The sequence below is a fragment of the Mus caroli genome, unplaced genomic scaffold (assembly GCF_978045245.1).
Source record: "Mus caroli unplaced genomic scaffold, Mus_caroli_1 scaffold_16, whole genome shotgun sequence".
Taxonomy (NCBI): Eukaryota; Metazoa; Chordata; class Mammalia; order Rodentia; family Muridae; genus Mus; species Mus caroli.
In genome coordinates, this window is record NW_028227271.1 from 15,313,937 (window position 1) to 15,336,392 (window position 22,456).

General features: G+C 47.5%; 1 protein-coding gene across 2 annotated transcripts in view; it reads left to right on the forward strand.

Moving 5' to 3' along the window:
* The window catches only part of Ttll8 (tubulin tyrosine ligase like 8), a 66,182-nt gene that overhangs the window by 29,260 nt on the left and 14,466 nt on the right, over positions 1–22,456 (forward strand). The window contains exons 9-13 of one of the 2 annotated variants that reach the window (XM_021184001.3): positions 2,758–2,944; positions 8,663–8,811; positions 11,006–11,249; positions 12,497–12,932; positions 13,643–13,864. In XM_021184001.3, coding sequence (XP_021039660.1) covers positions 2,758–2,944; positions 8,663–8,811; positions 11,006–11,249; positions 12,497–12,932; positions 13,643–13,864 — 1,238 coding nt within the window. Of the gene's footprint in view, positions 1–2,757; positions 2,945–8,662; positions 8,812–11,005; positions 11,250–12,496; positions 12,933–13,642; positions 15,721–22,456 lie in introns of those variants that run through there. The other variant, XM_021183999.2, reaches the window with a different exon arrangement.

Below are 22,456 nucleotides of genomic sequence, written 5' to 3' on the forward strand. Positions count from 1 at the left end.
ACCCATGGCCAAAATGCAAGTTAGGGAGGAAAGGGTTTATTGGGCTCACACTTCCAGATTATGATCCATCATTCAGGACAGGAACTCAAACAGGGCAGGGACCAGGAGGCAGGAGCTGATGCAGAGGCCATGAAGGGTGCTGCTTACTGGCTTGCTCCCCATGGCTTGCTCAGTCTGCCTTCTTACAGACCCCAAGACCAACAGCCCAGGAATGACCCCACCCACAATGGGCTTGGCCCTCCTCATTGGTCACTAATTAAGTAAATACCTTACTGCATCAACTGAGGCTCCTTCCTCTTTGATGACTCTAGCTTGTGTCAAGTTGACACACAAAACCAACCAGGACAAGTAGCATGTAACATCAGTTAGAGCCAGTTGACAGCTGGTGCTTTCTAGTTAAGCTGTCTTTACCAATTTTCTGCCTACTGCCTCTCTCGATCGATCCCTCCCTTCCCAGAGTAGTCTTGAGCTCATCTGGATCTAACCACTTGTATCTTCTCCCCCACCCCCCCTTTTTTTTTAATTTTTCATTTTTTCTGTAGATTAAACTCAGTATCTCACACATACTGGGTAATTGTCTTACCACTTATAGCCCAACTCCTGTTAAATTTTGAGACAGAGTCAGAGACTTAGGCTGGTCTTGAGTTCACCCAGATAAGCCTTCACCTTGTGGTCAGTCTACCTCAGACTCTTGTATAGCTGAGATGGCAGGCCTGGGCCACAGGCCCATCTGGACCTGCCCATTTCTGATAAAGGGGTGCTGACGTCTCCTTTTATGATTATGGATATATTTCAATTCTTCCTTTAAGCTGTGTCAACTTTTTGCTGCTTTGAAGCTCTATTGTTAGGGACACGTGTACGAGTTACTATTCTGTCTTTTTCACCAAATAATCCTTGATCATTTCCCTTGCTCGCCAGTCTACTTGGCCAGGGAGTAACACATCTTTCCCCTTTTCTTTTGATTAATGTCAGCATGCTATATTTTCTCTTCTCCTGCCTGTCTGTCTGTCTGTCTGTCTGTTTATCTATCTATCTATCTATCTATCTATCTATCTATCTTTCTGGTTTTTTGAGTCAGGGTTTTTCTGGGTAACCCTGGCTATCCTGGAACTTACTTTGTAGACCAGGTTGGCCTTGAACTCTGAGATCTGCCTGCCTCTGCCTCCTTAATACTGGGATTAAAGTTGTGCGCCAGCACTCCTGGTTTCATCTCTTTAATTTTACTCTAAGATAGTGGTGTATTTAGAATGGGAGTTTCTTTTTAATTAATTAATTAATTGTATTTTAATTAATTAATTCACAACACTTTGAAGCTTCCCCTCCTCTCCTCCCAGTCCCTTTCACCTCCCCTCCCCTCCCCCACCTCTTTCTCCTCAGAGAAGAGGGCGGCCTCCCGTGGATATCATCCCACCTTGGCACATCAAGTTGCAGTAGGACTAGGTGCATCTTCTCCTACTGTAGCTAGGGGAAAGGGATCCAAAGACAGGCACCCAAGTCAGAGACGGTTCCTGCTCCTGCTGTTAGGAGTTTCTTAGAGAAACTAGTTGTGTCTTATTTAATCTACTCTGTAAATCTGTGTCTTCTAACTGGTGTGTGTATCGGTATTGAATTGTCATTGGTAGTGGAAGTGATTATTAATACAGTGGGATTGATTAGAGCTGCATGGTGATTACTGTTTTCTCTGTCTCCCTCTGTCTCTTTCTCTCTGTGTGTGTCTCTGTCTCTCTGTCTCTCTGTCTCTCTGTCTCTCTCTCTCTCTCTCTCTCATCTCCCCTCTTCCCACTGTTTCCTTCTCCTCTCCTTTCACCCTTTGTGGCACTCCCTTCAGAGCTCATGCCCACAGCCAGGTTTTCCTACTCCCATTCATTCCATGAAGGTTTCCACTCCAGTGAGTCCTAATTCTCCATATTTGTCCACCTCTCTCCAATTTGGGGGGGAAACTGGTTTTCATCTCTGACCTCACTTCTTTGGAAGATCGGGAGTTGCTGGTTGTTTAGCTCAGCTTCTCACTCAAGAGAAAGTACTGACATGCACACCTCTCACATGGGGAAGCCAGAAGTGCCACATTCATAAATGGCTTATGTTCCATGAATTTCAAATGCCCCCTGTACTCTCTGCAACTGCCACATAAATGTAGCACTCTGGCTTTGCAGCATGCTCAGTGAGCCTGTGCCCATCACAGCAGTCCTTCATGCTACGCCTCTACTGACATTGTGCCTGAAGCACCACCACTGTCCCTAGAGTGTGCTGCAGCCCTGTGGGCTACACAACCAGCCAGGGTAGAGTCTCAGCCTATTGGCCACATTCTTGAGACCACTTGAAGTCCGCTTTCCGTCTGTACTTTCTGAGACTCAACATGGGTCCTGAGTCATAGGGCGGAGAAGGATGAGACACTGTGTAAAGAATTCAGGTGCGAGGACCTACCGATGACCCCTGTGTGGTCCAGGAAGCTCTGTAACAATGGGAATTGGCAATCATAGCTCAAAAGGCTCACAGGTCTGGTCACTGAGCGTGTGATCAGAAAACATGCTCTTTATGGCAATTCAAAATATACTGTCTCCTCTCCATCATGACAGCCAAGTCCATCAGAGTATAGGCTCCTGATGGCAGTAGTGACACTGAACAGTGGGACTGACAGACAAGGCTCCTGAAGTGGAGGAGTCACCTCCCAGGGAGAAGGGTAGCACTAGGGGAGAGGTGATGGGAACAGGAAGCAGCCTGGTAGAGTCACACTCAGGGCATGTGCTTGGGTTCCAGATCCTGAAAATCCTGACCTCAAGCTACCAAGCCTCTCGGGACAGGTTGTAGACACAGCGTGCAAGGTGTGCCAGGCCTACCTGGGACAGCTAGAGCATGAAGACATAGACGTATCGGAGGCCAGCACCGAGGCCTTGTCTGAGGAGGAATGGAATGACCTGACACAGCAGTACTATCTACTGGTTCAGTAAGATGCCACCCTGCTGCCTTGGCACCAGAAGGGGTCACTGCGCAGGCACACTGGGATGCATGTCTGGGTGCTGGAGCACATATCTGGGTATCGAGGGCACTTACCTTGTTGTTAGCACGCATCTGTCTGGGTATTAGGGTACTTATCTAACTTGTCTGAGGTTGGGATGCCTCCCGAGTCCTGGGGTACCTTCTGATAGTAGAGCACCTTCCTTGGGGCACTGGGATCCCCAAACCTTCTGCTATTTGTCGAAGAGATGTCACCACCTATGGATGTCTCTGGGTGGGGTGCCATCTCATTTTGCACCTCCTCAAGTCTTCTCAGGCTAGAGCTCACTTGGACCACAATAGCCGTGGTAAGTCTGTACAGCCCAGGACCTGGAAGACTCTGAGTGATGCGTGAGGGTGGGCTGAGGTGTTTCCCTGACCTTCAGACCATCAGGATGCTAGTCACCTCTCACCACCAAGGCCCACATGCCAATGCTGCTTCCCTGCTCCCCTCTGGCCCTCCACCCCTTATGGCGACCACCAGCAAGGAAAGAGGGGTTGGCAGCAAGGCAGGCACCCTAGGGGGACAAAACCAAGGAGGCAATGTATGTTTCAAGGGTCTGTGGAACCCCTCATACCATCCTGGATGTTCTCAGCCTCTGACCTGTCTTTCCCTCCCTTTGATATGAAGCATTTTGCCCTTCTCTTCTCCCTGCTCCTTGACTCTCTCCTCCCTTCCTCCCCTCTCTCTTTTCCCTCTTCTCTGTTGACTTAAACCTGTGATCCCAGCACTCAGGAGGCTAAGGCAGGAAGAGCATGACTGCCGGTCTGAACTAGGCTATGCCCTGAGTCTGAGGCCAGCATGGGGAAGATAGCAGGACTCTGGTTTGTTTTTTGAAAATTACAATATAGTTTTTGAGACAAGGTCTAGCACGAGTCACTGCATGTGAAAGCTTCTTTGTGTTTTGTTACACATCTTGAGACTCTACACCGCTTCCCAAAGAAAGCATGACAGCATGACGTGTGTGGCTTGCTGCCTCCTGTTCATGACACACTTGTCGTTCATCTCTCTCTTTCATGTATTTCCTTAAAAAAAAAAAACTTACGTGTGTTTGTGTGCCTGAATGAGTGTGCATTCAGGTGCATCAGGTACCCACAGGTGCCCAAGATTCCCTGGAATTGGAGTTCTGGTTACAGTTACTGGATCTTGAATCATCTGATATGGGTGCTGGGAACTAAACTTGCGTCCTTTCCAAGAGCAGAAAGTGCTCCGAACCTCTGAGCCATCTCTCCAGATCATCTGTTTGGAAAGGCACAGGTCACGCTTGTTGTTACGTTAGTCAGTTAATTTCAGTTTTTGCACATCAGCCGTTGTTTTGGTTCAGAAAAAAAAATCCCTTAATATATTTTATCCTATTATTCTAGTATATATTCTATACGGTCTACATACTATATATATTCTATATATAGTATATATTCTATATTCTAGTAGTGGTCTACTGGTAGAAAATTTTCTCCAGTTTTTTCCTTCAATTTCAAAAGGCCTAAAGCATTTCACTTTTGAAAGCTGTCTTCTCCAGGATAGAGCCCTCGGTTTGCCTGGCACACGCCACTGTCGCTGTTGAGATGTTACTCCACTGTCTTCTGGCTCATGATGTTTTGTCTAGAAATTTCCGGCTGGTATTTTGACTCTCCTCTTTTTCTCTGGATGCCTTAAGATTTTGTGTTTGGTTTTTAGCAATTTGCTTATCACGTTTCTAAGGAGCACTTTTCTTTGTATTCATCCTTGTTTGAGTGTGTGTCGCGTCATTTAACTATGAGTTGACGTTTTTTCTCCCAGAGTTGGACTCTGCCCGCTATTTCTGCAAGCGTTGCCTCTCCTTTATTCTCTCTCTCCTCTTTCTGGGACTGCAAGTGCATGTGTGTTATGCTGTGTCCCGTGTGGCTCTCACCCGGTCTTCTCCTCCGTGGCTCTCATGAGAGTCCTTCTGATGCACTTGTCTGTTCCTGGGTGTGTGCTGTGTCCCACTGATCTGTCTGACACTAGGACAGTGCTTTAAGTCAGTGCATGTTCAGGACTTAATCCATCGAAGGAGGCATATGCTCTCTACTCACTCTTCTTCCCAGGAGTTGTCCTCACACCCCTGTAGGAGTTGTCTGAAGACAGTTCCTTCCTAGTGAGGTTGGTTAGAGCTTCATATTTATTAGCCACTAACCCTGGAAATTATTAGCTACAATTAATAGGAAAAAGTTGACGGCAGTGCTTCGAGTGCTTAAGAACTGTGTTTCTCAGCCGGGCGAGGTGGCACATGCCTTTAATCCCAGCACTCGGGAGGCAGAGGCAGGTGGATTTCTGAGTTCGAGGCCAGCCTGGTCTACAAAGTGAGTTCCAGGACAGCCAGGGCTATACAGAGAAACCCTGTCTGGAAAAACCACAAAACAAAAACAAAAACAAAAACAAAAAACAAAAACAAACAAACAAAAAACCCCAAAGAACTGTGTTTCTTAAAAAAGCATTGAAAAGAGGATGAAAAATAGAAGCTGCAAACTGAAGACAGATCCACTGTCCACAAGTCCAACTGAGGTCCAGACTTACAAGCTGCAGAGTTAGCTACAGCGAGTCAGGGGAGAGAAATGGACCAAGTTAAATGCTGGGTTTGTAGAGTGCTTCTCTCTCTTACTTGAAGCCCCGAGTTCATTCTCTAGGATGTCGTAAAGTAAACGTGGTGGCCCATGCCTGTAACCCCAAACACTCTGGTTGAACGTGACTCTCAGCCCTACCCCATGTCCTTGTTGGTGACTTCAGACTTGTAGGAAAAGGCCTGACTTAGAAGCCCATCACAATCTCGGGGTGTAAGGGCAGGGATCAGAAGAGATGTCTGAACAGCTTTCAGATTTGAGGGTACATTCCTGGCACCTTGGAGAGAGACATCTACCACAGTATCTGCAAAGACATGGGGCCAGGAGGCAGTAGCAGGAGGATCAGAAGTTCAAGGTCATCTTCATGTGCATGGCAAGTTCAAAGCTATCCTGGGATCCACGAGACCCTGCCTCAAGAATAAACCCAGAACAGACTATTAACTACAAATCAGCTGTCCAGTCAGACTACGTAAGTAACCAGTGTCGGAGCTTTCCAGAAATGCAGGTTACAGGCAGAATGAACCCTTGGTGATAACTCCTGTAATCCCGGGAAGACCTTGAACTCAAAGCCAGCTTGAGCTATATATGAGACTTTATCTCAAAAGCTAAAAAAGGAAAAAAAAAGAAACAACCAAAATCACCCACGATGGGAGACCTCTCTGCACACCAAGATGGCTGAATTGAAGACTTGAGACACCAAGAATCGGCCCGAGTCAACAGCTCCCATGCACCTCTGGCAGGAGTGTTGAGCAACGGTGTTTTGGAAAAGCAAGAACCGCATGCCCTATGACCCAGATCTTCTATCCCTGCAGAAATAGAAGCACTCAACCTCTGTGTCACAGCAGGGACTGCAAATGGCACAGCCATGGACAGCTCTCCCAGCTGTGAGGCTGAGAGACACTACATAGGAGAAAAAGAGGAGAGAGGGGCTCGGGGAGAGGGTAATGTGTGTCCGTGTCTCCATCCATGGCTGTAAGTTTCAAGATAGGCAGAGCCTATCCTTGTGGTCAAAGAATGAAAACTAGCTATCATTGGCTGGAACATAACAGTAGAGGACTTCCTGAGCAGCCCATTACTGTAGCTTGAGCCGGCAGTAATGACACAAGAGAACGCATGAGCAAAACTGTCCAAACTTCACTTTTTCTGTTTGAGTTTTCTATATTTAATCATTTTCTTAAATTGCTACAAAAGAGAACCGCGATACTTCACCACTAGGTGGCAGCATTGGGCTCCCGTGTTACCACACGGTATGATTTTGCCTGGTGAGCCGGCTCTGTGGTGCTTTGCTCTGACTGCCCACTTAGAAGTGCCACAATCTAAGGAGCGCCTTGGGGCCCGTTTGATTCTTCTGGAGACTTGCAGATTCCCACATGGACACTTGTGCATCAGGACCTAGAAGGCCAAGAGGCTACTCTTCATGGGACCTGCAGGGTCCCTGTCTGTTCTCGGTTGAGCATGGATGTCTAGAATCTGAGCATCCATATTGGTTCCAAAACAGGCCAGGCTCCTCCCCTATTTCAGCAATCTCTTGACTTTTACAGCTTCTATCTTATCATTATGTGATGTGGGTAACATGGCGTGGTGACAGCTGAGTCCAGTGCTGGCCCACCTTCAGGGGTGACTTCCAGAACCCAGGCTCTAGTAATAAATGCTATCAGGCCTTGCTGATAATACCACCCCATTACACTAGTCTGGCCCAGCTCTATGGACCAGATAGAAGGTGTTGTGGGGACACTGCCGGTTGTCTCTACCTGTTTGCACTGTGTACTAATTGTGGCAGGGCTACCCTATCATTATAGTTAACCAACACATAACATCTGCAGAGGAAGCTCACATTCAGTCGACCAGGGGAGTGGGCTCTGCTTGGTATCTGGCCAGCGAGAGGCAAGCTCCCTCCATCCCATGCCAACCTGTTCCCTGCACCCGGGGGTGGAAGCTGACCCCACTACGACGCTTGCTGTCTTGAAACTCTAACCCACCTAGCCAGAGGTTGCCATTATTCACTTTCTCCTCAATGCTGCCTCTCCTTTTCCAGCAGGCAGGCAGAACATAAATGTCTCCTGTCCCCCAAACCCTTGCTTCCACCTCCAGGGCTGCAGCCGGAATTGTGGCTTAGCCGTCGCAGGGACTTGACACTAAACAGTCTCCATTGTACCAGGTCTGCCCACATATGGAGAACCTGAGAGGTACTACAGGCACTGTGGTGAACGTCTCTCTCTCCCAGGTGCCAGCAGTGTACCCTCAAATTCTGAAAGCTGCTCAAACGTCTCTACTGATCCCTGCCCTTATTTCCTGAGATTAGGATTAGTTTCTAAGTTAGGCCATTTCCTACAAATCTGAAGTCACCAACAAGGACATAAGGTCAGGTTGACAGTCATGTTCACAGGACAATAAGCTGACTGCTCCTGTGAACAGGTAGGCCCTCATTGCAGTTTGGCTTCCCTTGGAAGGACCTTTCTAACAACAACAGTGCAGGCAGTATCTTCGCACAGAGACCCACCCATCTCTGGTTTTTCTTTGGTACAGGATTGGTGTCCTTTTCCATGTAGACAATCCATATGTCAGAGTTGTTTGTTCCAAAAGGGCCTCTCTATTGTGAAACCTTGGCTGTACTTGAATTTGCTATGTTAAACCCTGCAGGTTTAAAACTCACAATGATCCTCCTGCCTCTGCCCCTCTGCCCCTCTGCCCCTCTGCCCCTCTGCCCCTCTGCCCCTCTGCCCCTCTGCCCCTCTGCCCCTCTGCCCCTCTGCCCCTCTGCCCCTCTGCCCCTCTGCCCCTCTGCCCCTCTGCCCCTCTGCCCCTCTGCGTCTCTGCGTCTCTGCGTCTCTGCGTCTCTGCGTCTCTGCCTCTAAGTGCTGGGGTTAGAGGCATGCACTAGCATGCTGGGCTTAGGGTCCTTACTTCTTGACACACAATGCCCAGGTCCATCTTCTAAGTCCATGACCCCAGGTATCCTCAACTGGTAGGTATCCTCAGCTGCCCTTAACCCTTTCTTGCCATATAGCCACCAGCCTGTCCTGGAGCAGAGGCATCCACCAGTGCTGTCTCTCTGCGCCTCACGCCCTTTCTGGATCTTGCTTTTTAGTGGCAACGCTTCCATCACTGATTCGAAAAATTACTTTGCACAATGCCAAGCTCTGCTGAGTAAGATCAGTTCTGTGAACCCTCAGACAGAGATCGATGGGATCCGGAACATCTGGATCATAAAGCCTGCAGCCAAATCCCGGGGTCGAGGTGAGTTCACTGGGCAGAGCACTCCCCGTTATGCAAGTTCCCAACCTTGACAGACACCTGCTCTAGGGTGGAGGGAGACTTGCTGCCAAGGTCAGATGAGGGCCCAAGCTGTGCTAGAGGAAAGGGGGTCCTGTCACTGTGCTGTTCTAGAGTTTGCTATTTGAGCTCAGATTTTCTCATTTGTATCCACTAAACAACCGCTAAGTGTTGGGGTTTTTTGTTTTGTTTTTGTTTGTGTGTGTGTGTGTTACCTTGATCTTAGCAACAGGCTTATTGTAGCCTCTAAAAAGGGTGTAGGGGAAGCATCATCTCAAACAATGTACTTCCTGTCCCCTGGATTCAGGGTAAAATTCGCCTGTAAAAACCGAGCACCCCTGAGAGGCAAACTCTGAACACCTCATAAAATTTGCCTGTGATTTATCCACATGTTCGTTCATACTTCTGCCTCATCTACCCAAAGTGTAGCCAGAATTACATTGTCTTCTTTCTTAGTGGTGTGTGTGTGTTTGTGTGCATGTGCACATAGTCATATGTGCATATGCTTGTGTATGGTGGTGGATGTGCGTGCATGTGTGTATACACATGTGTGATAGTATACGCATGTGTATGTGAGCATCTGCACATGTGTAACTTCCTAATTATTTTTGTTTCCAAAGTCAACAGTCTCAGTTTTTCTATGAGGGATTTTTCTCTTGTCTCTGATTTAAATGCTAAGTTTATTTATTTCCAGGCTTTCCTGTGAAATAATAAAATATTTACAGCTATCAAATTTCCTCTGTCTGTGGCACCAGCTGCATCCTCTTGTCTCTGTTAAAGAATGCTCTATTTTTCTGTAGCATTTAAACAGACTTTTTAATTTGTATATCCTGTTGGTCTCTTGATTTATTCTGAAGGTTTTTTTTAATTCACAAGTTATTTATGTGACTTAAATGTTTTTTAGATTTATTTATTTTGTGTGTATGAGTGGGTTTTATTTCCTTGCATGCATGTATGTGTACCATGTGTGTGCCTGGTGCCTGCAGAGGCCAAAAGGTGTCAGAACCCCTGGAATTACAGGTGATTGTGAGCCCCCACGTGACCTTTAAAATATTTTATTAATGTGTGGTTTATCACATCTAGTCCTAGAGGTCTTCTCTCCTGAATTCTTCTGCTGAATATATATGGTCCATTCCCACCTGGTGCCCTGCAGACAGTCAGGGCTTCCTCCATTCTTCTGTGATGCTGCTGCCTTGCTTTGTAGCTGTGTTCCTTCCTGGGCTCTGGGCTCAGCCCCCTCCCCATCCTGAGAAGTCTCTGTCTCCCCTCACCCGTCAGGCCATACCTTCCTCCCACTGAAGACTCCATTCTCAGGGGCACTCTGTAAATTGTTCAGATGTGTGGGTCAAATGCCTGCGCTCTTGCCTAGTGCTGGTGGCCCTTGGTGACTTCCCAGGCAAGGTCTCAACTTGCTGTGACTAAATAAATGGAAGCCATGTGCTCTGTGAGCTCTTCCCTTGTGCCCGTGGGACACTGCGGCTGGAAGCCTCTCTCTACCTTCGCATCAGAATTGATGACCACACGTCCTGCGGAACGGTCCCCCCAAATCTCAGCAGAAACTTGTGTCCCTGGGCAGCTTGCAAGGGTGCTCTGCCTATCTTGTGGCCTCGCTCTTGTCCTACATTGTCATGGCAGGAGAAAGTGAGCAGCAGGCTCTGTCACTGACACTAACCCCAACACAGCTCAAAACGAAACATTTGGTGCCTTCTCGCCTGCCTCACAAGTCGGGCAGACCTACTTTAGGGCCAAGGTTGGAAAAGTATAGAGTCTACCTATGGGTAAAGGAACGTCAATGGGGAGGCATTAAAGGCCTCCTACCTGTGCCAAGATTATCCCATTTGGCTGGTCCCTCCTGTAGCATAAACCCTTACTGGTCTCCAACAGTCCTGCTCAGAGAGCACACCAAACCCAAAAGCATGCTCCTGAGTGATGGATTCTCTGGTCTGCTTTTCCTATATGCTCTCTGGAGTGTAGGGTTGGTCCCATGGCGGGAGAGCTGAACAAGTAGTCAACGTCCCCTGAGTGTACACCTGTCCTGCCCAACCAGTCCTGCAGACTCTTGGTGCTTGGACCAATGGCAGGGTGGGTGTCAGGGCTCATTATGGCTGCCTGGGGACTATGCTGCACCAGGCCAAGGTACCACCTCTTGTTCTTGGAGATATTGTGTGTATGGACCGTGTGGAGAACATCCTGAATCTGGTGGCCACAGACAACCAGACCACAAAGGACAACAAATGGGTGGTCCAGAAGTACATCGAGACCCCAATGCTCATCTACGACACCAAGTTTGACATCAGACAGTGGTTCCTCGTCACAGACTGGAATCCCCTAACCATCTGGTTCTACAAAGAAAGCTACCTCCGCTTCTCCACACAGCGCTTCTCCCTGGACAAGCTGGACAGGTCAGCAGTGGGGAGCTCCATATTCCTCTAAGCACATAGCATGAGGCACCCTGGGTCTTTGGCACTCTGAATCCTCTAGGTGGTCCATCACTGCCAGAGCATCAGGGTATGGGGGCTACCAGGCTCAAATTCTCAGGGAATTCCTGGGGAATGAACCAACACATCCCAGTGAGGGTAGGAGATTGAGAACCTATCTGAATCCCCAAGGATGACCCAGGGCTTCCTCTCCATGGTTTAGTGATGGTCACTTGGCAGGCAGGACTGGGAACTTGGATGCCCTAAGGGGACTTTGAGAGGGAGAGTTAGCTGGATTCCTGGGAGGCTAAGGGTTGCTCAATTGAAACTTTGCTGGGTAAACTGTACCCTCGGCACACCTGGAGTGACACCTGTTAGGTTACACCTGGAAGGGGGCTGGGCAGAGCTGAAGGCAACCACCCCCATCTGTGTGTTGCCTCCCGACAAAGAGTCTATAGCATAGCAAGAGCTAGAAATTCACTTTGCAAATGAAGTCCGGGAGCAGCCTGCAGTCCCGGAAGAGCCTGTTAGCCTCTCCACATGGGCCCAGCTAAACCAACCAGCCAGGAACTCTGTGCCTGGCAATATCACACGCTCTCTCTCTCAGCTTTGGCTGATGGGAGGTTTCCCAGCTGAACAGGCATAACCCAGCTGTACAAACAGAAGTTAAAGACAGAGTTTGAAAACTACCATTTAGGTGGCTACATCTTTTTAAATGTTCACCTTTTTCACATAGGTCTGTGGAGCAGGCCTCATTCTGGAACTGGATGGAGGTTCCCAGTGTGGAATCCCTACCCCCATACTGCAGTTGAAATGAAAATCCCCTTAGTCCTAAACAGTGCCTTACAGTTTAAAGGTACTACTTGTTTTAAGTTACATGGAACTAGGCAGGAGTGAAAAAAACAAACTCACTGGAAACATTAGGCAGGTGGCTCATGGGCTCCTATAGACGTGTGCATGTGGAGAAACTGAGGCACAAGCAGATTTCTTTTTCCTAGTGGTTGGTTCTGCATTGGTGAACCTCTGCTACATCCTGGTACAATCTGTGCTGTCCCCCAGGCAGGTGGGGGTGGGGGGGTGGTCCATGCTGCTTCAGGGTGACAGAGCAGTCCCAGGCCTCCTGAAGCCACCCTGCACCAGGCGTTGTGACTCCAGGGCAAGCTGGGGAGGCTGTGCTGACTCTGTGTGATGGTTGTTGGTGTACACCAATCTCACAAGGACATTGCCCACAGCGCCATCCACCTGTGTAACAACTCCATCCAGAGGCGTCTCAAAAATGATAAAGAGCGCAGTCCGCTGCTACCTTGTCATAACATGTGGACCAGCACTCGTTTCCAGGAGTACCTGCAGAAGAGGGGCCGAGGAGGAACGTGGGGTAGCATCATCTACCCGTCTATGAAAAGAGCTGTCACCAACGCCATGAGGGTAGCCCAGGACCACGTAGAAGCCCGTAAGAACAGCTTCGAGCTCTATGGAGCCGACTTCATCCTGGGGAGAGACTTCAAGCCCTGGCTCATCGAGATCAACTCCAGCCCCACCATGCACCCCTCCACTCCTGTCACGGCTCAGCTCTGTGCCCAGGTGCAGGAGGACACCATCAAGGTGGTGGTGGATCGCAAACTGGACCGAAACTGTGACATCGGCAACTTTGAGCTTCTGTGGCGGCAGGTGAGGATAGCAGCAGCTACCCTTCTTAGGCTGCTAGTGTCTGTCCACAAGGTGGGTGGGTTTGGGCTCCTGGGTGGCAGACACTTCATTCTCAGTCACTGGGGGGGGGGATGAAGGGGGGGACACAAATCCTGTTTCTTGGGTCTGGACAAAGTGGTCCTGGCTTCGTGCAGGACTGTCGGGAGCCTGGGTCTACTGATCTGCCCCGAGCTCACCATTCTGTGTGCACCTAGCAAAAGGTTTACTCTAGACATGGAGGCTGGCTGGACAGCCCTGTCACTTGGGCCCTGTGGCCTTCATAATCTAGTTTTTCTACCTGACATTTCTCCATGTCCCAGCTTTCTGGGTAATGGGAGAGGCCCTTGCCTGAATAGCTGGGGGTGTTCCACAACCCCTGGGCGCTTCTAGACTTTTCTCTTCAGAGCCCCTTATCCTCTTTCTGAAGTTTCTCCAGTGCCCTCCCATCAGGAATGACCCAGCAGGCTAGGCATCAAGACTGAGGCTTTGGCCTCTGGGCTACTGTCTGCCCTGTGGATGGAGCCCCAGGACCTGTAGAAAGACAAGCTGGGTGCTCTTTCTGAAAGAAGAGTCCACAGACAAAGCTGCTGAAGTATGGCGGGCGGCTTGGTGTGGGACCCGCCAGGTGACTCTCCAGCTGCTGGTTTCCAAGTCAGGGGAGGAATCCTCACAGGCTATATCTCTTCTCACAGCCAGCCGTGGAGCTGCCACCGTTCAACGGGTCTGACCTCTGTGTGGAAGGTATCAGCGTGAAGAAAGCCAAGAAGCAAATGCCGCCCATTGCCAACGTCGGCCTCTCAGAATCACTCTTAGACGCTCCACCCAAAGTGCGGAGTGCCCGGGCCCTGATGGAAACAGCGATCAGGCCTTCCAGAACGACCGTGCGACAAGACTGGAAACGAGAAGAAGCAAAGGTACTTTCAACCACTTGGTCCATGCCAGTAATGGATGCAGAGGTCAGAGGTCGAACAAAGCCCATCTATGCATTCGAGGTCAATGACTACCAACATGTAGACAATAAGTCCCACAAGAGCAGTTATACCAGAGTCCAATCCAGTAAAGTCCCAGGGGTGAACTTAGTAAGTGCACAGCACCCTGCCCTGTTGGCACAGACTATGAAAACCACACAGATGACCTCGCCTCCACCACCCACCGTGCCAGGGAACCATAGAGAGGCTTCGCCTTTTTGTCCCATTGTATTTGAGGAACTCTGGCTCCACCCCAATTCTCAAAGACGACCTTCAAGCTGTATTCTCCAAAACAGGGCACAGGGTTGGATCAGGGGTATCCCCTGAGAGGATCTCACAAGGGGTGCGGGGGCAACGCTGGCACTGACCTAGCCAGGCACTAGAGTCTGCGGTGTAATGTTGGCCAAGGTGAGCAGCATACTTGGGTCCTATTGCAATAGTCCCAGTGGGGTTTCCTCAGTACTACTTGTTTCCTTTAAGATAGAGCAGGGATCCAGGGATGGGTTATAGTGCTCAAACAGCATCAAGTGCCGCCACGGATATGGAAGGTGGAAGGACCGCTGAGCTCTTGCGCACACTTTCCTGAAGATTCAGATGGCATGGACACATCCGTGATACAGGGCGAAATATCTGAGCTGTGATTATACCCAGGACTTCATTGGGCACTTGTTAACTGGCATTGGTTCAGAAAGTGTTGGCTCAGGCCCCACCTTAAAGGATGTTTGTGCCCCTGTGCTATAACCTTCTACCTAATTAGTCTATCTCTCTTACTACCTCCTCGCTACCTGGTCCTGTCTATAGCTCTCTTGCCTGCTTGTTGTCTGTGTCCCTGGATGGGAAGGTCTGGAGCAGGTTCTCTCAACGCCACCTTTGCAATTGTATCCTACTGCCAAGGATGGCATGTGATGTGTCAGGTGAACACAGGTGTGTGTTGCCTGTCAAGGCTCGGGGTGGGGAGTGGGGGTCAACCTCCATACCTATGCCTAAGCCATCCTGCCTGGATAACTCTGCAAAAGTGTGTCTAGGAACTCTAGGGGCTGCACACCTACAGAGTTCTTCCTCTGGGGAAATGTCAGTAGAGACAACAGCTCTAGCTAACAAGTTGTAGGAATATCTGTAACAGTGTAGCAATAAGCTACACACCAATAGCTAACAAGGGAAGTTTAACTCTGATAGCCAGGTCAACGAGACTCTAGAGATGGTCTCCCCTCCAACAGCTCCTGGTGTCCAGCAGTGACCTCTGATGACTGGTGGCTGCATCACTCCTGGGTCCGTCTTCACGCAGGCATTATTGCCTTCCATGGGTCTGTTTAGAGTTAGATAAGATAGCAATCCTTGTGTTAGATTCCCGCCCGCATTGTAGTATGACCTCATTCAGGGATAACCTCAGCAAAGACTATTTCCGAAAAGGAAGGTTTGCAGGTGGACATACATTTGGGAGGATGCTTCACCGTATCTCACTCCCATTGCAGATATAGATAGTACTGATTCACACTCTGGCCAGCACCCACCGGCAGCTGTTGCCCCCGGACGCTGCTGTTCTTGCCTCTTGTGAAGTATTAGGAAGCTTCTTGCATATTTCCACTCGATAGTAAAATGAAAATTATCTGTTGTCACATATTTAACAACCACTTTGGTTTCTTCTAGAAAGTTCTCACTTGTATCTTTGGTCAACTGTCCAATGGACCCTGGGTCCCACTTTTCTCTTACCTGTCATAGTTTCTGTTAAAGACTCCTCTCTCCCCACTCCTCCCACCTCCTCCACCCCCGGTCCGTTGCTTTTTGTTGCAAAAATTGTTTCCTGCCCTATAAATGGTCTTTTCACTTCTTCTTGGTGTTTTTACTTTTTATGTAAAACCATCTTAACTTTAATACAACCAATTTAAGCAACATCTCTAAACTTGGTGATTTGTGTTGTTTGTCGATGAAGGACTCAAAAGCATAACAATAACCCTGGGTGTCTGCTAGCGACTGTGGTTCCTAGAATGGGATCATCATTAGCATGAGGCAAGATTAGAGTCCCAACAGACCCCTCTGGAAAATCCTCCCTACTCAGGCGGTCACCTCTACCATGTGGTCTATGCTCACATACATAGGCCTATCCTTGCACGTGCCAGCCTGGCTCACTGATCTAGTCATCCACCTTAGGTCAATGCCAGTGTCTTTGTACTGTATACAGCCTTATTGCTTTATGCAAATCTCTGCATCTCATTGCCTTAGAAATGGCTGAGCTGTCCTGGACTGATACTTTCACATACGGTGCAGATTCAGGCAATCAATATCAAGCTAACCACCAAATGGGAAACACTCTTAGAATTTTTGGAGGGCACTAATTTGAACTTGTGTATCAGCATATACGAAAAATATTTGTATTCCGGGTAGAGCTGCCTTCTTTACGGCATCGAACCTTACATGTAGTTCTTGAATACAGTATGTCTATTCATTTGCTTATCCTTGAGTGTCTTTGTTTAAATGCCTATTGGATATTTTTTATGCATATGAGTGTTTTGCCTCCGTGTGTGTGTGTGTGTGTGTGTGTGTGTGTGTGCCTGTAAAGATCAGAAAGGTTGCTGGATCCCCTGGACCTAGAGCTCTGGATGCTTGTGAGCCCATCATGTCGGTGCTGGGAACTGAACCCAGGTACTCTGCAAGAATAACAAATGCTCTTAACTGCTGAGCCATCTCTCTAACCCTTAAACACCTAAAATTTTTAAATGGCATTTATTTGGAGTGTGTGTGCATGCATGTGTGCGTGAATGTGTGTGTGTGTGTGTGTGTGTGTGTGTGTGTGTGTGTGTGTGTGCATTAAGGTCAGAGGACAACTTCTGAGAGTCAGTTCTCTTTTTCCATCATGTGGGTCCTGGGACTTGAACCCATGTCATCAGGCTTAGTGGCAAGTGCCTTTACCCACCAAGACATCTCTCTGGACCCTAAACTGTAATTTTCTTTGCTTCTTTTCAGCAGACTTCTTCCTCTGCATATTTTCTTTGTAAATGGTAATCTTTTTATAGATAGAATTTTATTGTATCTGCAAAGTATGCCCATTTTATAGAAATACTATTGACTTTTAAAATCATCATCTGAATAAATCTTGTCGATTCTTTCAATTTATTCAAAGATTCGTTGGATTTTTATCATGAGCATCCAATGTCAGAAACAGACCCACACACTTGTCAGAGTTTCTTGAATAACAAGCAATAAGTTCACAGAGTATAGCTGTTTCAGACACACATGGCAATGTGCCAGATACTTCTGATCTCCTTGAGAACCCTGGTCAAGGCAGACACTTGGTCTCTCTCAGTTCCAATCTGAATTGCTACTATCAACTCTGACCACACATGACAGCGCGCATGGTAAATATATCAGTGTGTGTGTGTGTGTGTGCGCGCAGGAATGTCACAGAGTGGCTGCACAGGGTTCAGAGGCACGGTCAGGTTGAGTTTCCAGAAGCCTGAAAGCAGGGGTGGGTCAGAGATACAAGGAGAGGCCATGCCATTAAGACAAGGAAACAAACAAAAGCATGGGAAGAGGCTGGAGAAAGGTAAGTGTTGAGCGGTGACTGAGTCCAGCTGAGGAAGTGAAAGGGCAAAACTAGGTACAAACAGGAAGACCGGAAGATGAGCAGACAAGCAATCTGAGTAGGTCATGTCATGTCAACAGTGGGGAAGGAACTAGGTTGAAAGCCTGAGGCAGTCTTTTTGTTTGTTTGTTTTTTAAGATTTATTTATTTCACATATGAGGGTATACTGTCGCTGCCTTCAGTCACAGCAGAAGACACCATCACATGCCCATTACAGAGCCACCATGTGGTTGCTGGGATTTGAACTCAAGACCTCAGGAAGAGCAGTCAGTGCTCTTAACCACAGAGCCATCTCTCCAGCCCCCTGAGACAGTCTTTTATCAGTCTGTGCTGCATGGGGAACACTGGACAGGTGCTGTGTCCAGTACCATGTGCCCACTTGGCCTAAAAGCCGTCCTCCACCCTCAAAATGAAATCAAAAGCCACTTGTGTGGCTCACTAGAGTCTCTCACAGTAAGACATAGCCTGAAATACCAGTTTACACAATAGGGAGTAACTTAATGGAGCAGGGCCCAGCTTAGTCAAAATAATTAGATCAGCTGATAAATTTTCTTTTTCTTTTTAAATTTTTATCATCTATTTCTTTTTATTATTTTACTGCACTGTCCAGGACCTTATTTTGTTTGCCTCTTCATTGTTCTCAGGTATAGATAAACCAATTAACCTTAAATCTTATTCTTGCACCCCTCCCTGTATTTAGATTCTTTTTAAATTAATTAATTTATTAACTTTCATTATTTCAAGACAGGATTTCTCTTTATAGCCTTGGCTGTCCTGGAACTTACTCTGTAGACCAGGCTGGCCTCGAACTCACAAAAAATCTGCCTGCCTCTGCCTCCCGAGTACTGGGATTAAAGGCGCGTGCCACCATTGAAAGGCTGCACTCTTTTGTAAAGTTAGGGCTTGGGATAGAACTTCACACATTCTAGGTTTGCTTCTCTGTGGTTGTGATCAAAACACAGAAAGAAAGAGTTTATTTGGCTTACAGGTTCCAGCCTACCATCAAGGGAAGTAGGAATTCAAGGCAGGAACCTGGAGGCAGGACCTGACGCAGAGGCCTTGGAGTGGTCCTGTTTACTGGCGTGCCCTCACTGGCTTGCTCAGCTATTTTTCTTATATAGCCCAGACCCATCTGTCCAGATGGTACTGCACATAATGGGCTGTGGGTCTCCTACAGGAATTAGCAACTAGGAAAATGCACACACACACACACACACACACACACACACACACACACACACACACACACATACACACACACACACACACACACACACGGACACGTGCGCCCCACAGGCCAATCTCAATTTAGGTTCCCTCTTGCCAGTGTATCAGGCTGATAACTGAAGCTAACTGTGAGCCGAGGGCAAGCACTCTACCACTGGGCTACACCCTTAGCCCTTGAGTTGTTTGCATAATGTAATAAAAAGCTGCAAATGGTGAACTCCACCTCCTTCCACCCTCCTGTTCTTCCCCCTCTTCTCCTTGCACTTGTGTGTGTGTGTGTGTGTGTGTGTGTGCGCGCGCACGCGTGCGTATTTGTGCACGCACGCATGCATCCATGCAGCTGAGGACTGGAGGATTGAATGGACACTCTTTTAAAGTTTTTATTACATCTTTATTTGGGAGAAAGGGTATGTGTGCCCTGACGTGAGAGTGTGGAAGTCAGAGGAATCTTTCTTTCTTCAGGAATCTTTCTTTCTCTCCGACATGTATATTCTGGGAACCCAAGACAGGTTATCTGGCTTAGCAGTGAGTTTTTGTGGATACTAGAAATGCTAGCTTGCGGAAAGAGCCAAACCAAACAAATCAAAACAAGCAGACAAAAACAAAACGCCTGTTTTCTATAGTGCCTAAAACAGCGTACACTTCTCACCAAAAATGCATCCATAGAAAGGTGGTGTCGAACTCCTTTGATCCCAGCAACAGAAGCGGGAGGGTCTCTGGGACTTCAAGGTTAGCCTGTTCTGCATAGCGAGTACCGGGACAGGTAAAGCTACATAGTGAAACCCATAGATTTAAGACAGTGTGCAGCTGTGATTTAACTCTGCTGACCACACACCTCTTCCTTTTCTGTACAATGTCAGTTCAGAGATGCTTTGCATTTGTTTCTATGTGGTGGTTCGTACTTACAGTGTACACGGTGGACGTTTTCTCCCAGTTTGTCCTCCTGATTCTTCTGAGTGTTAGGATCACAACCTGAGCTACCCTGTCCTATTCGATACAGAGGCCTTTTGAACGCTAGACAATCAAGCTACCAACGGAGCTACCTAAAGGCCCCTGAACAATGTCTGATGGTAAACAAAGGTTGTTAATTTGGGGGGGGGGGTGGTTGTGTTTTTTCGAGACAGGGTTTCTCTGTGTAGCCCTGGCTGTCCTGGAACTCACTCTGTAGACCAGGCTGGCCTCAAACTCAGAGACTCACCTGCTTCTGCTTCCCCAGTGCTGGGATCAAAGTCATACTCCACGATCACCGTGGAGGTTGTTCAACTTTATAGGACACATCAACGGTCTTTTCTACTGATGCTATTATTATTTTTAAAAAAATTCTTTTTTTGTCCCAGAATTTAAAATAGTTCTCTCTTGTAGCGACTCTAAGCGTCCTCTGAAGGGGGTTACGGAGATTGGCTCAGTGACGAAGAGCACTTGCAACCCTTACAGAAGATTCAAGTTCAGTTCCTAGCACCCATCTCACTGGGGGGCTCATAGCCACCTGTAACTCTAGCACCAGGGGACCTGACACCCTCTCCTGGCCTTCACAGTCACCTGTGCTCACATGCATATACTCACACGGAGACACACAGATACTCAGACACACAGACACGTAGATAACTAAACAGATAGATGATAGATAGATAGATATGAAATGCACCATTTTAAAAGAAGAGTATGCGGGAGGCAGAGGCAGGCGGATTTCTGAGTTCGAGGCCAGCCTGGTCTACAAAGTGAGTTCCAGGACAGCCAGGGCTATACAGAGAAACCCTGTCTCAAAAAACCAAAAAAAAAAAAAAAATAAAAAAAAAATAAAAGAAGAGTATGTCCTGGTCCATCTGGGGGTGATTTTTGTATACAGTGTGAAGTAAGGAACACTTCTTGTGCTTGTGTCCCCCTCTGGGGTGATGATCCACCCTCAGTCTGTTCCACCTTGTACGCTCCTGCCCTAGGGCTATGCTGTCTGAATTGACTCAGCATTATGTCTGGTAAGGAGAGGTCTTGGTCTTTCTTGCTCTCTTCTTTATAACCACCATATGGGCTTACAAAGTTTCACAGGAAGCCATATTGAAATGCCAATTGAGATTATGCCAAATGGGTCGATCGATTTCTGAAATTTTTGTTCTGTTCATGAGCATTATATACTTCTCCGCTTGAGTTCTTTCTGTTCTTATTTATTTTTTAAGACAGGCTCTTTCTATGTAACCCTGGCTGTCCAGGATCTGGCTATGTAGACCAGGCTGGCCTTGAACTCACAGAGATCCACCTGACTTTGCCTCCAGAGTGCTGAGATTAATGGCGCGTGCCCTCTCTCCTGCCCCCAGACTGTATTTTTTTTTAAACAGCTTTTGCATCCACACAGTTATCATAAGCTTTTTCTCCTATTAAATGGATGAATGACATCATTTAATGTTTGTGTATGTTAAAGCAATTAACAATAGTCTAGAAACAAACCAAGTTTGGTTTGATGTTGTGTAGGGTAAGTGGCTGGATTTGCCTTGGTGGCTGCAGCTGTATGTTTGGTCTTAACTACAACTGGTTTGCTTGTATCCCTGTTAGCTGTTTCTAGTCCAGGTGTTTGCAACTAGAACTGCCGTGCACTCTTTTCTAGCAATAGGAATAGCATCGATGGGCCGTGCTCATCGCCAGGTACCGCTCTTTGTGTGCCCGGTTTGGTCACATGTGCCTCACAGGGGAGGTTCAATCTCTATTTAGCTCTTCTATTCAAAGTGCTGGTAGAGTCACCTTGTCGCTCCAATTTGCATGTCTCTGATGCTAATGAAGTTGAATATTCTGTAGCTCATTTGAATGTACCTTGGGAAAGTGCTCCTTTTGTATAATTTTTGAAATTTTATTAATTTTACTTTTATGAGTATGGGTATTTTGCCTGCATGAATATCTCCATGGTCCCTGCAGAGGCAGAAAGAGGGTTAGAATTACTGAGTTGTAAACCACCATGTGGCTTCTGGGAATTGAAGTTAGGCTCTCTAGAAGAGCAGCCAGTGCTCTTAAAGCTTGGAGCTATCTCTCCAGTTCACTCCCACCTTTTTGTTTTTCTGTTTTGTTTTGCTTTGCTTTGCTTTGCTTTGAGAGAGGGTCTTACTTTGTAGTTCTGGCTAACCTGGAAGTTGCTAAGTAGACCAGCTAGCCTTGACTTCCCTAAAATCTGCTTGCCTCTGTCTCCCAAATGCCTGGATTAAAGCTGTAGTCGAATACACCTGTCTGTAAAGTACTATGTTTGTCTGGACACATTTTCTGCTAACCTCTTCTTGTTGATTCGTAAGAGTTCTTTACATATTCTGGACACAAGTTGTTTGATAGATGCATCTCCTATGATTTGTCTTATGCTGTTTTAATGTTCTGGGTCCCTCCCTTTCTTTTGTGTGTAGAGTATATATTTGTGTGTGTGTGTGTGTGTGTGTGTTCTATGTGTATGTGTATGCACATGTGGGTGTGTATAAACTTATATGGATGTAGAGGCCATAGGTTGACCTTGGATGCCTTCCTCTAGCACTATCTTATTTTTTGAGACCAAGCATCTCACTGATTGATTCACTGATTGACAAGTTGGCTGGCCAAGGAGCTCTAGAGAGCTGTCTCTCTCTCTAACCCACTCTGACCCCCACTTTAAGGCTGTAGGCACACGCTGCCATGTTTGGCTTTTGACCCAGTTTGGAGACTGAGGGGTGAAGACATTGTTCTTGGGAATCTGAATTCAGGTCCTCACCAGACACTTTACCATCAGA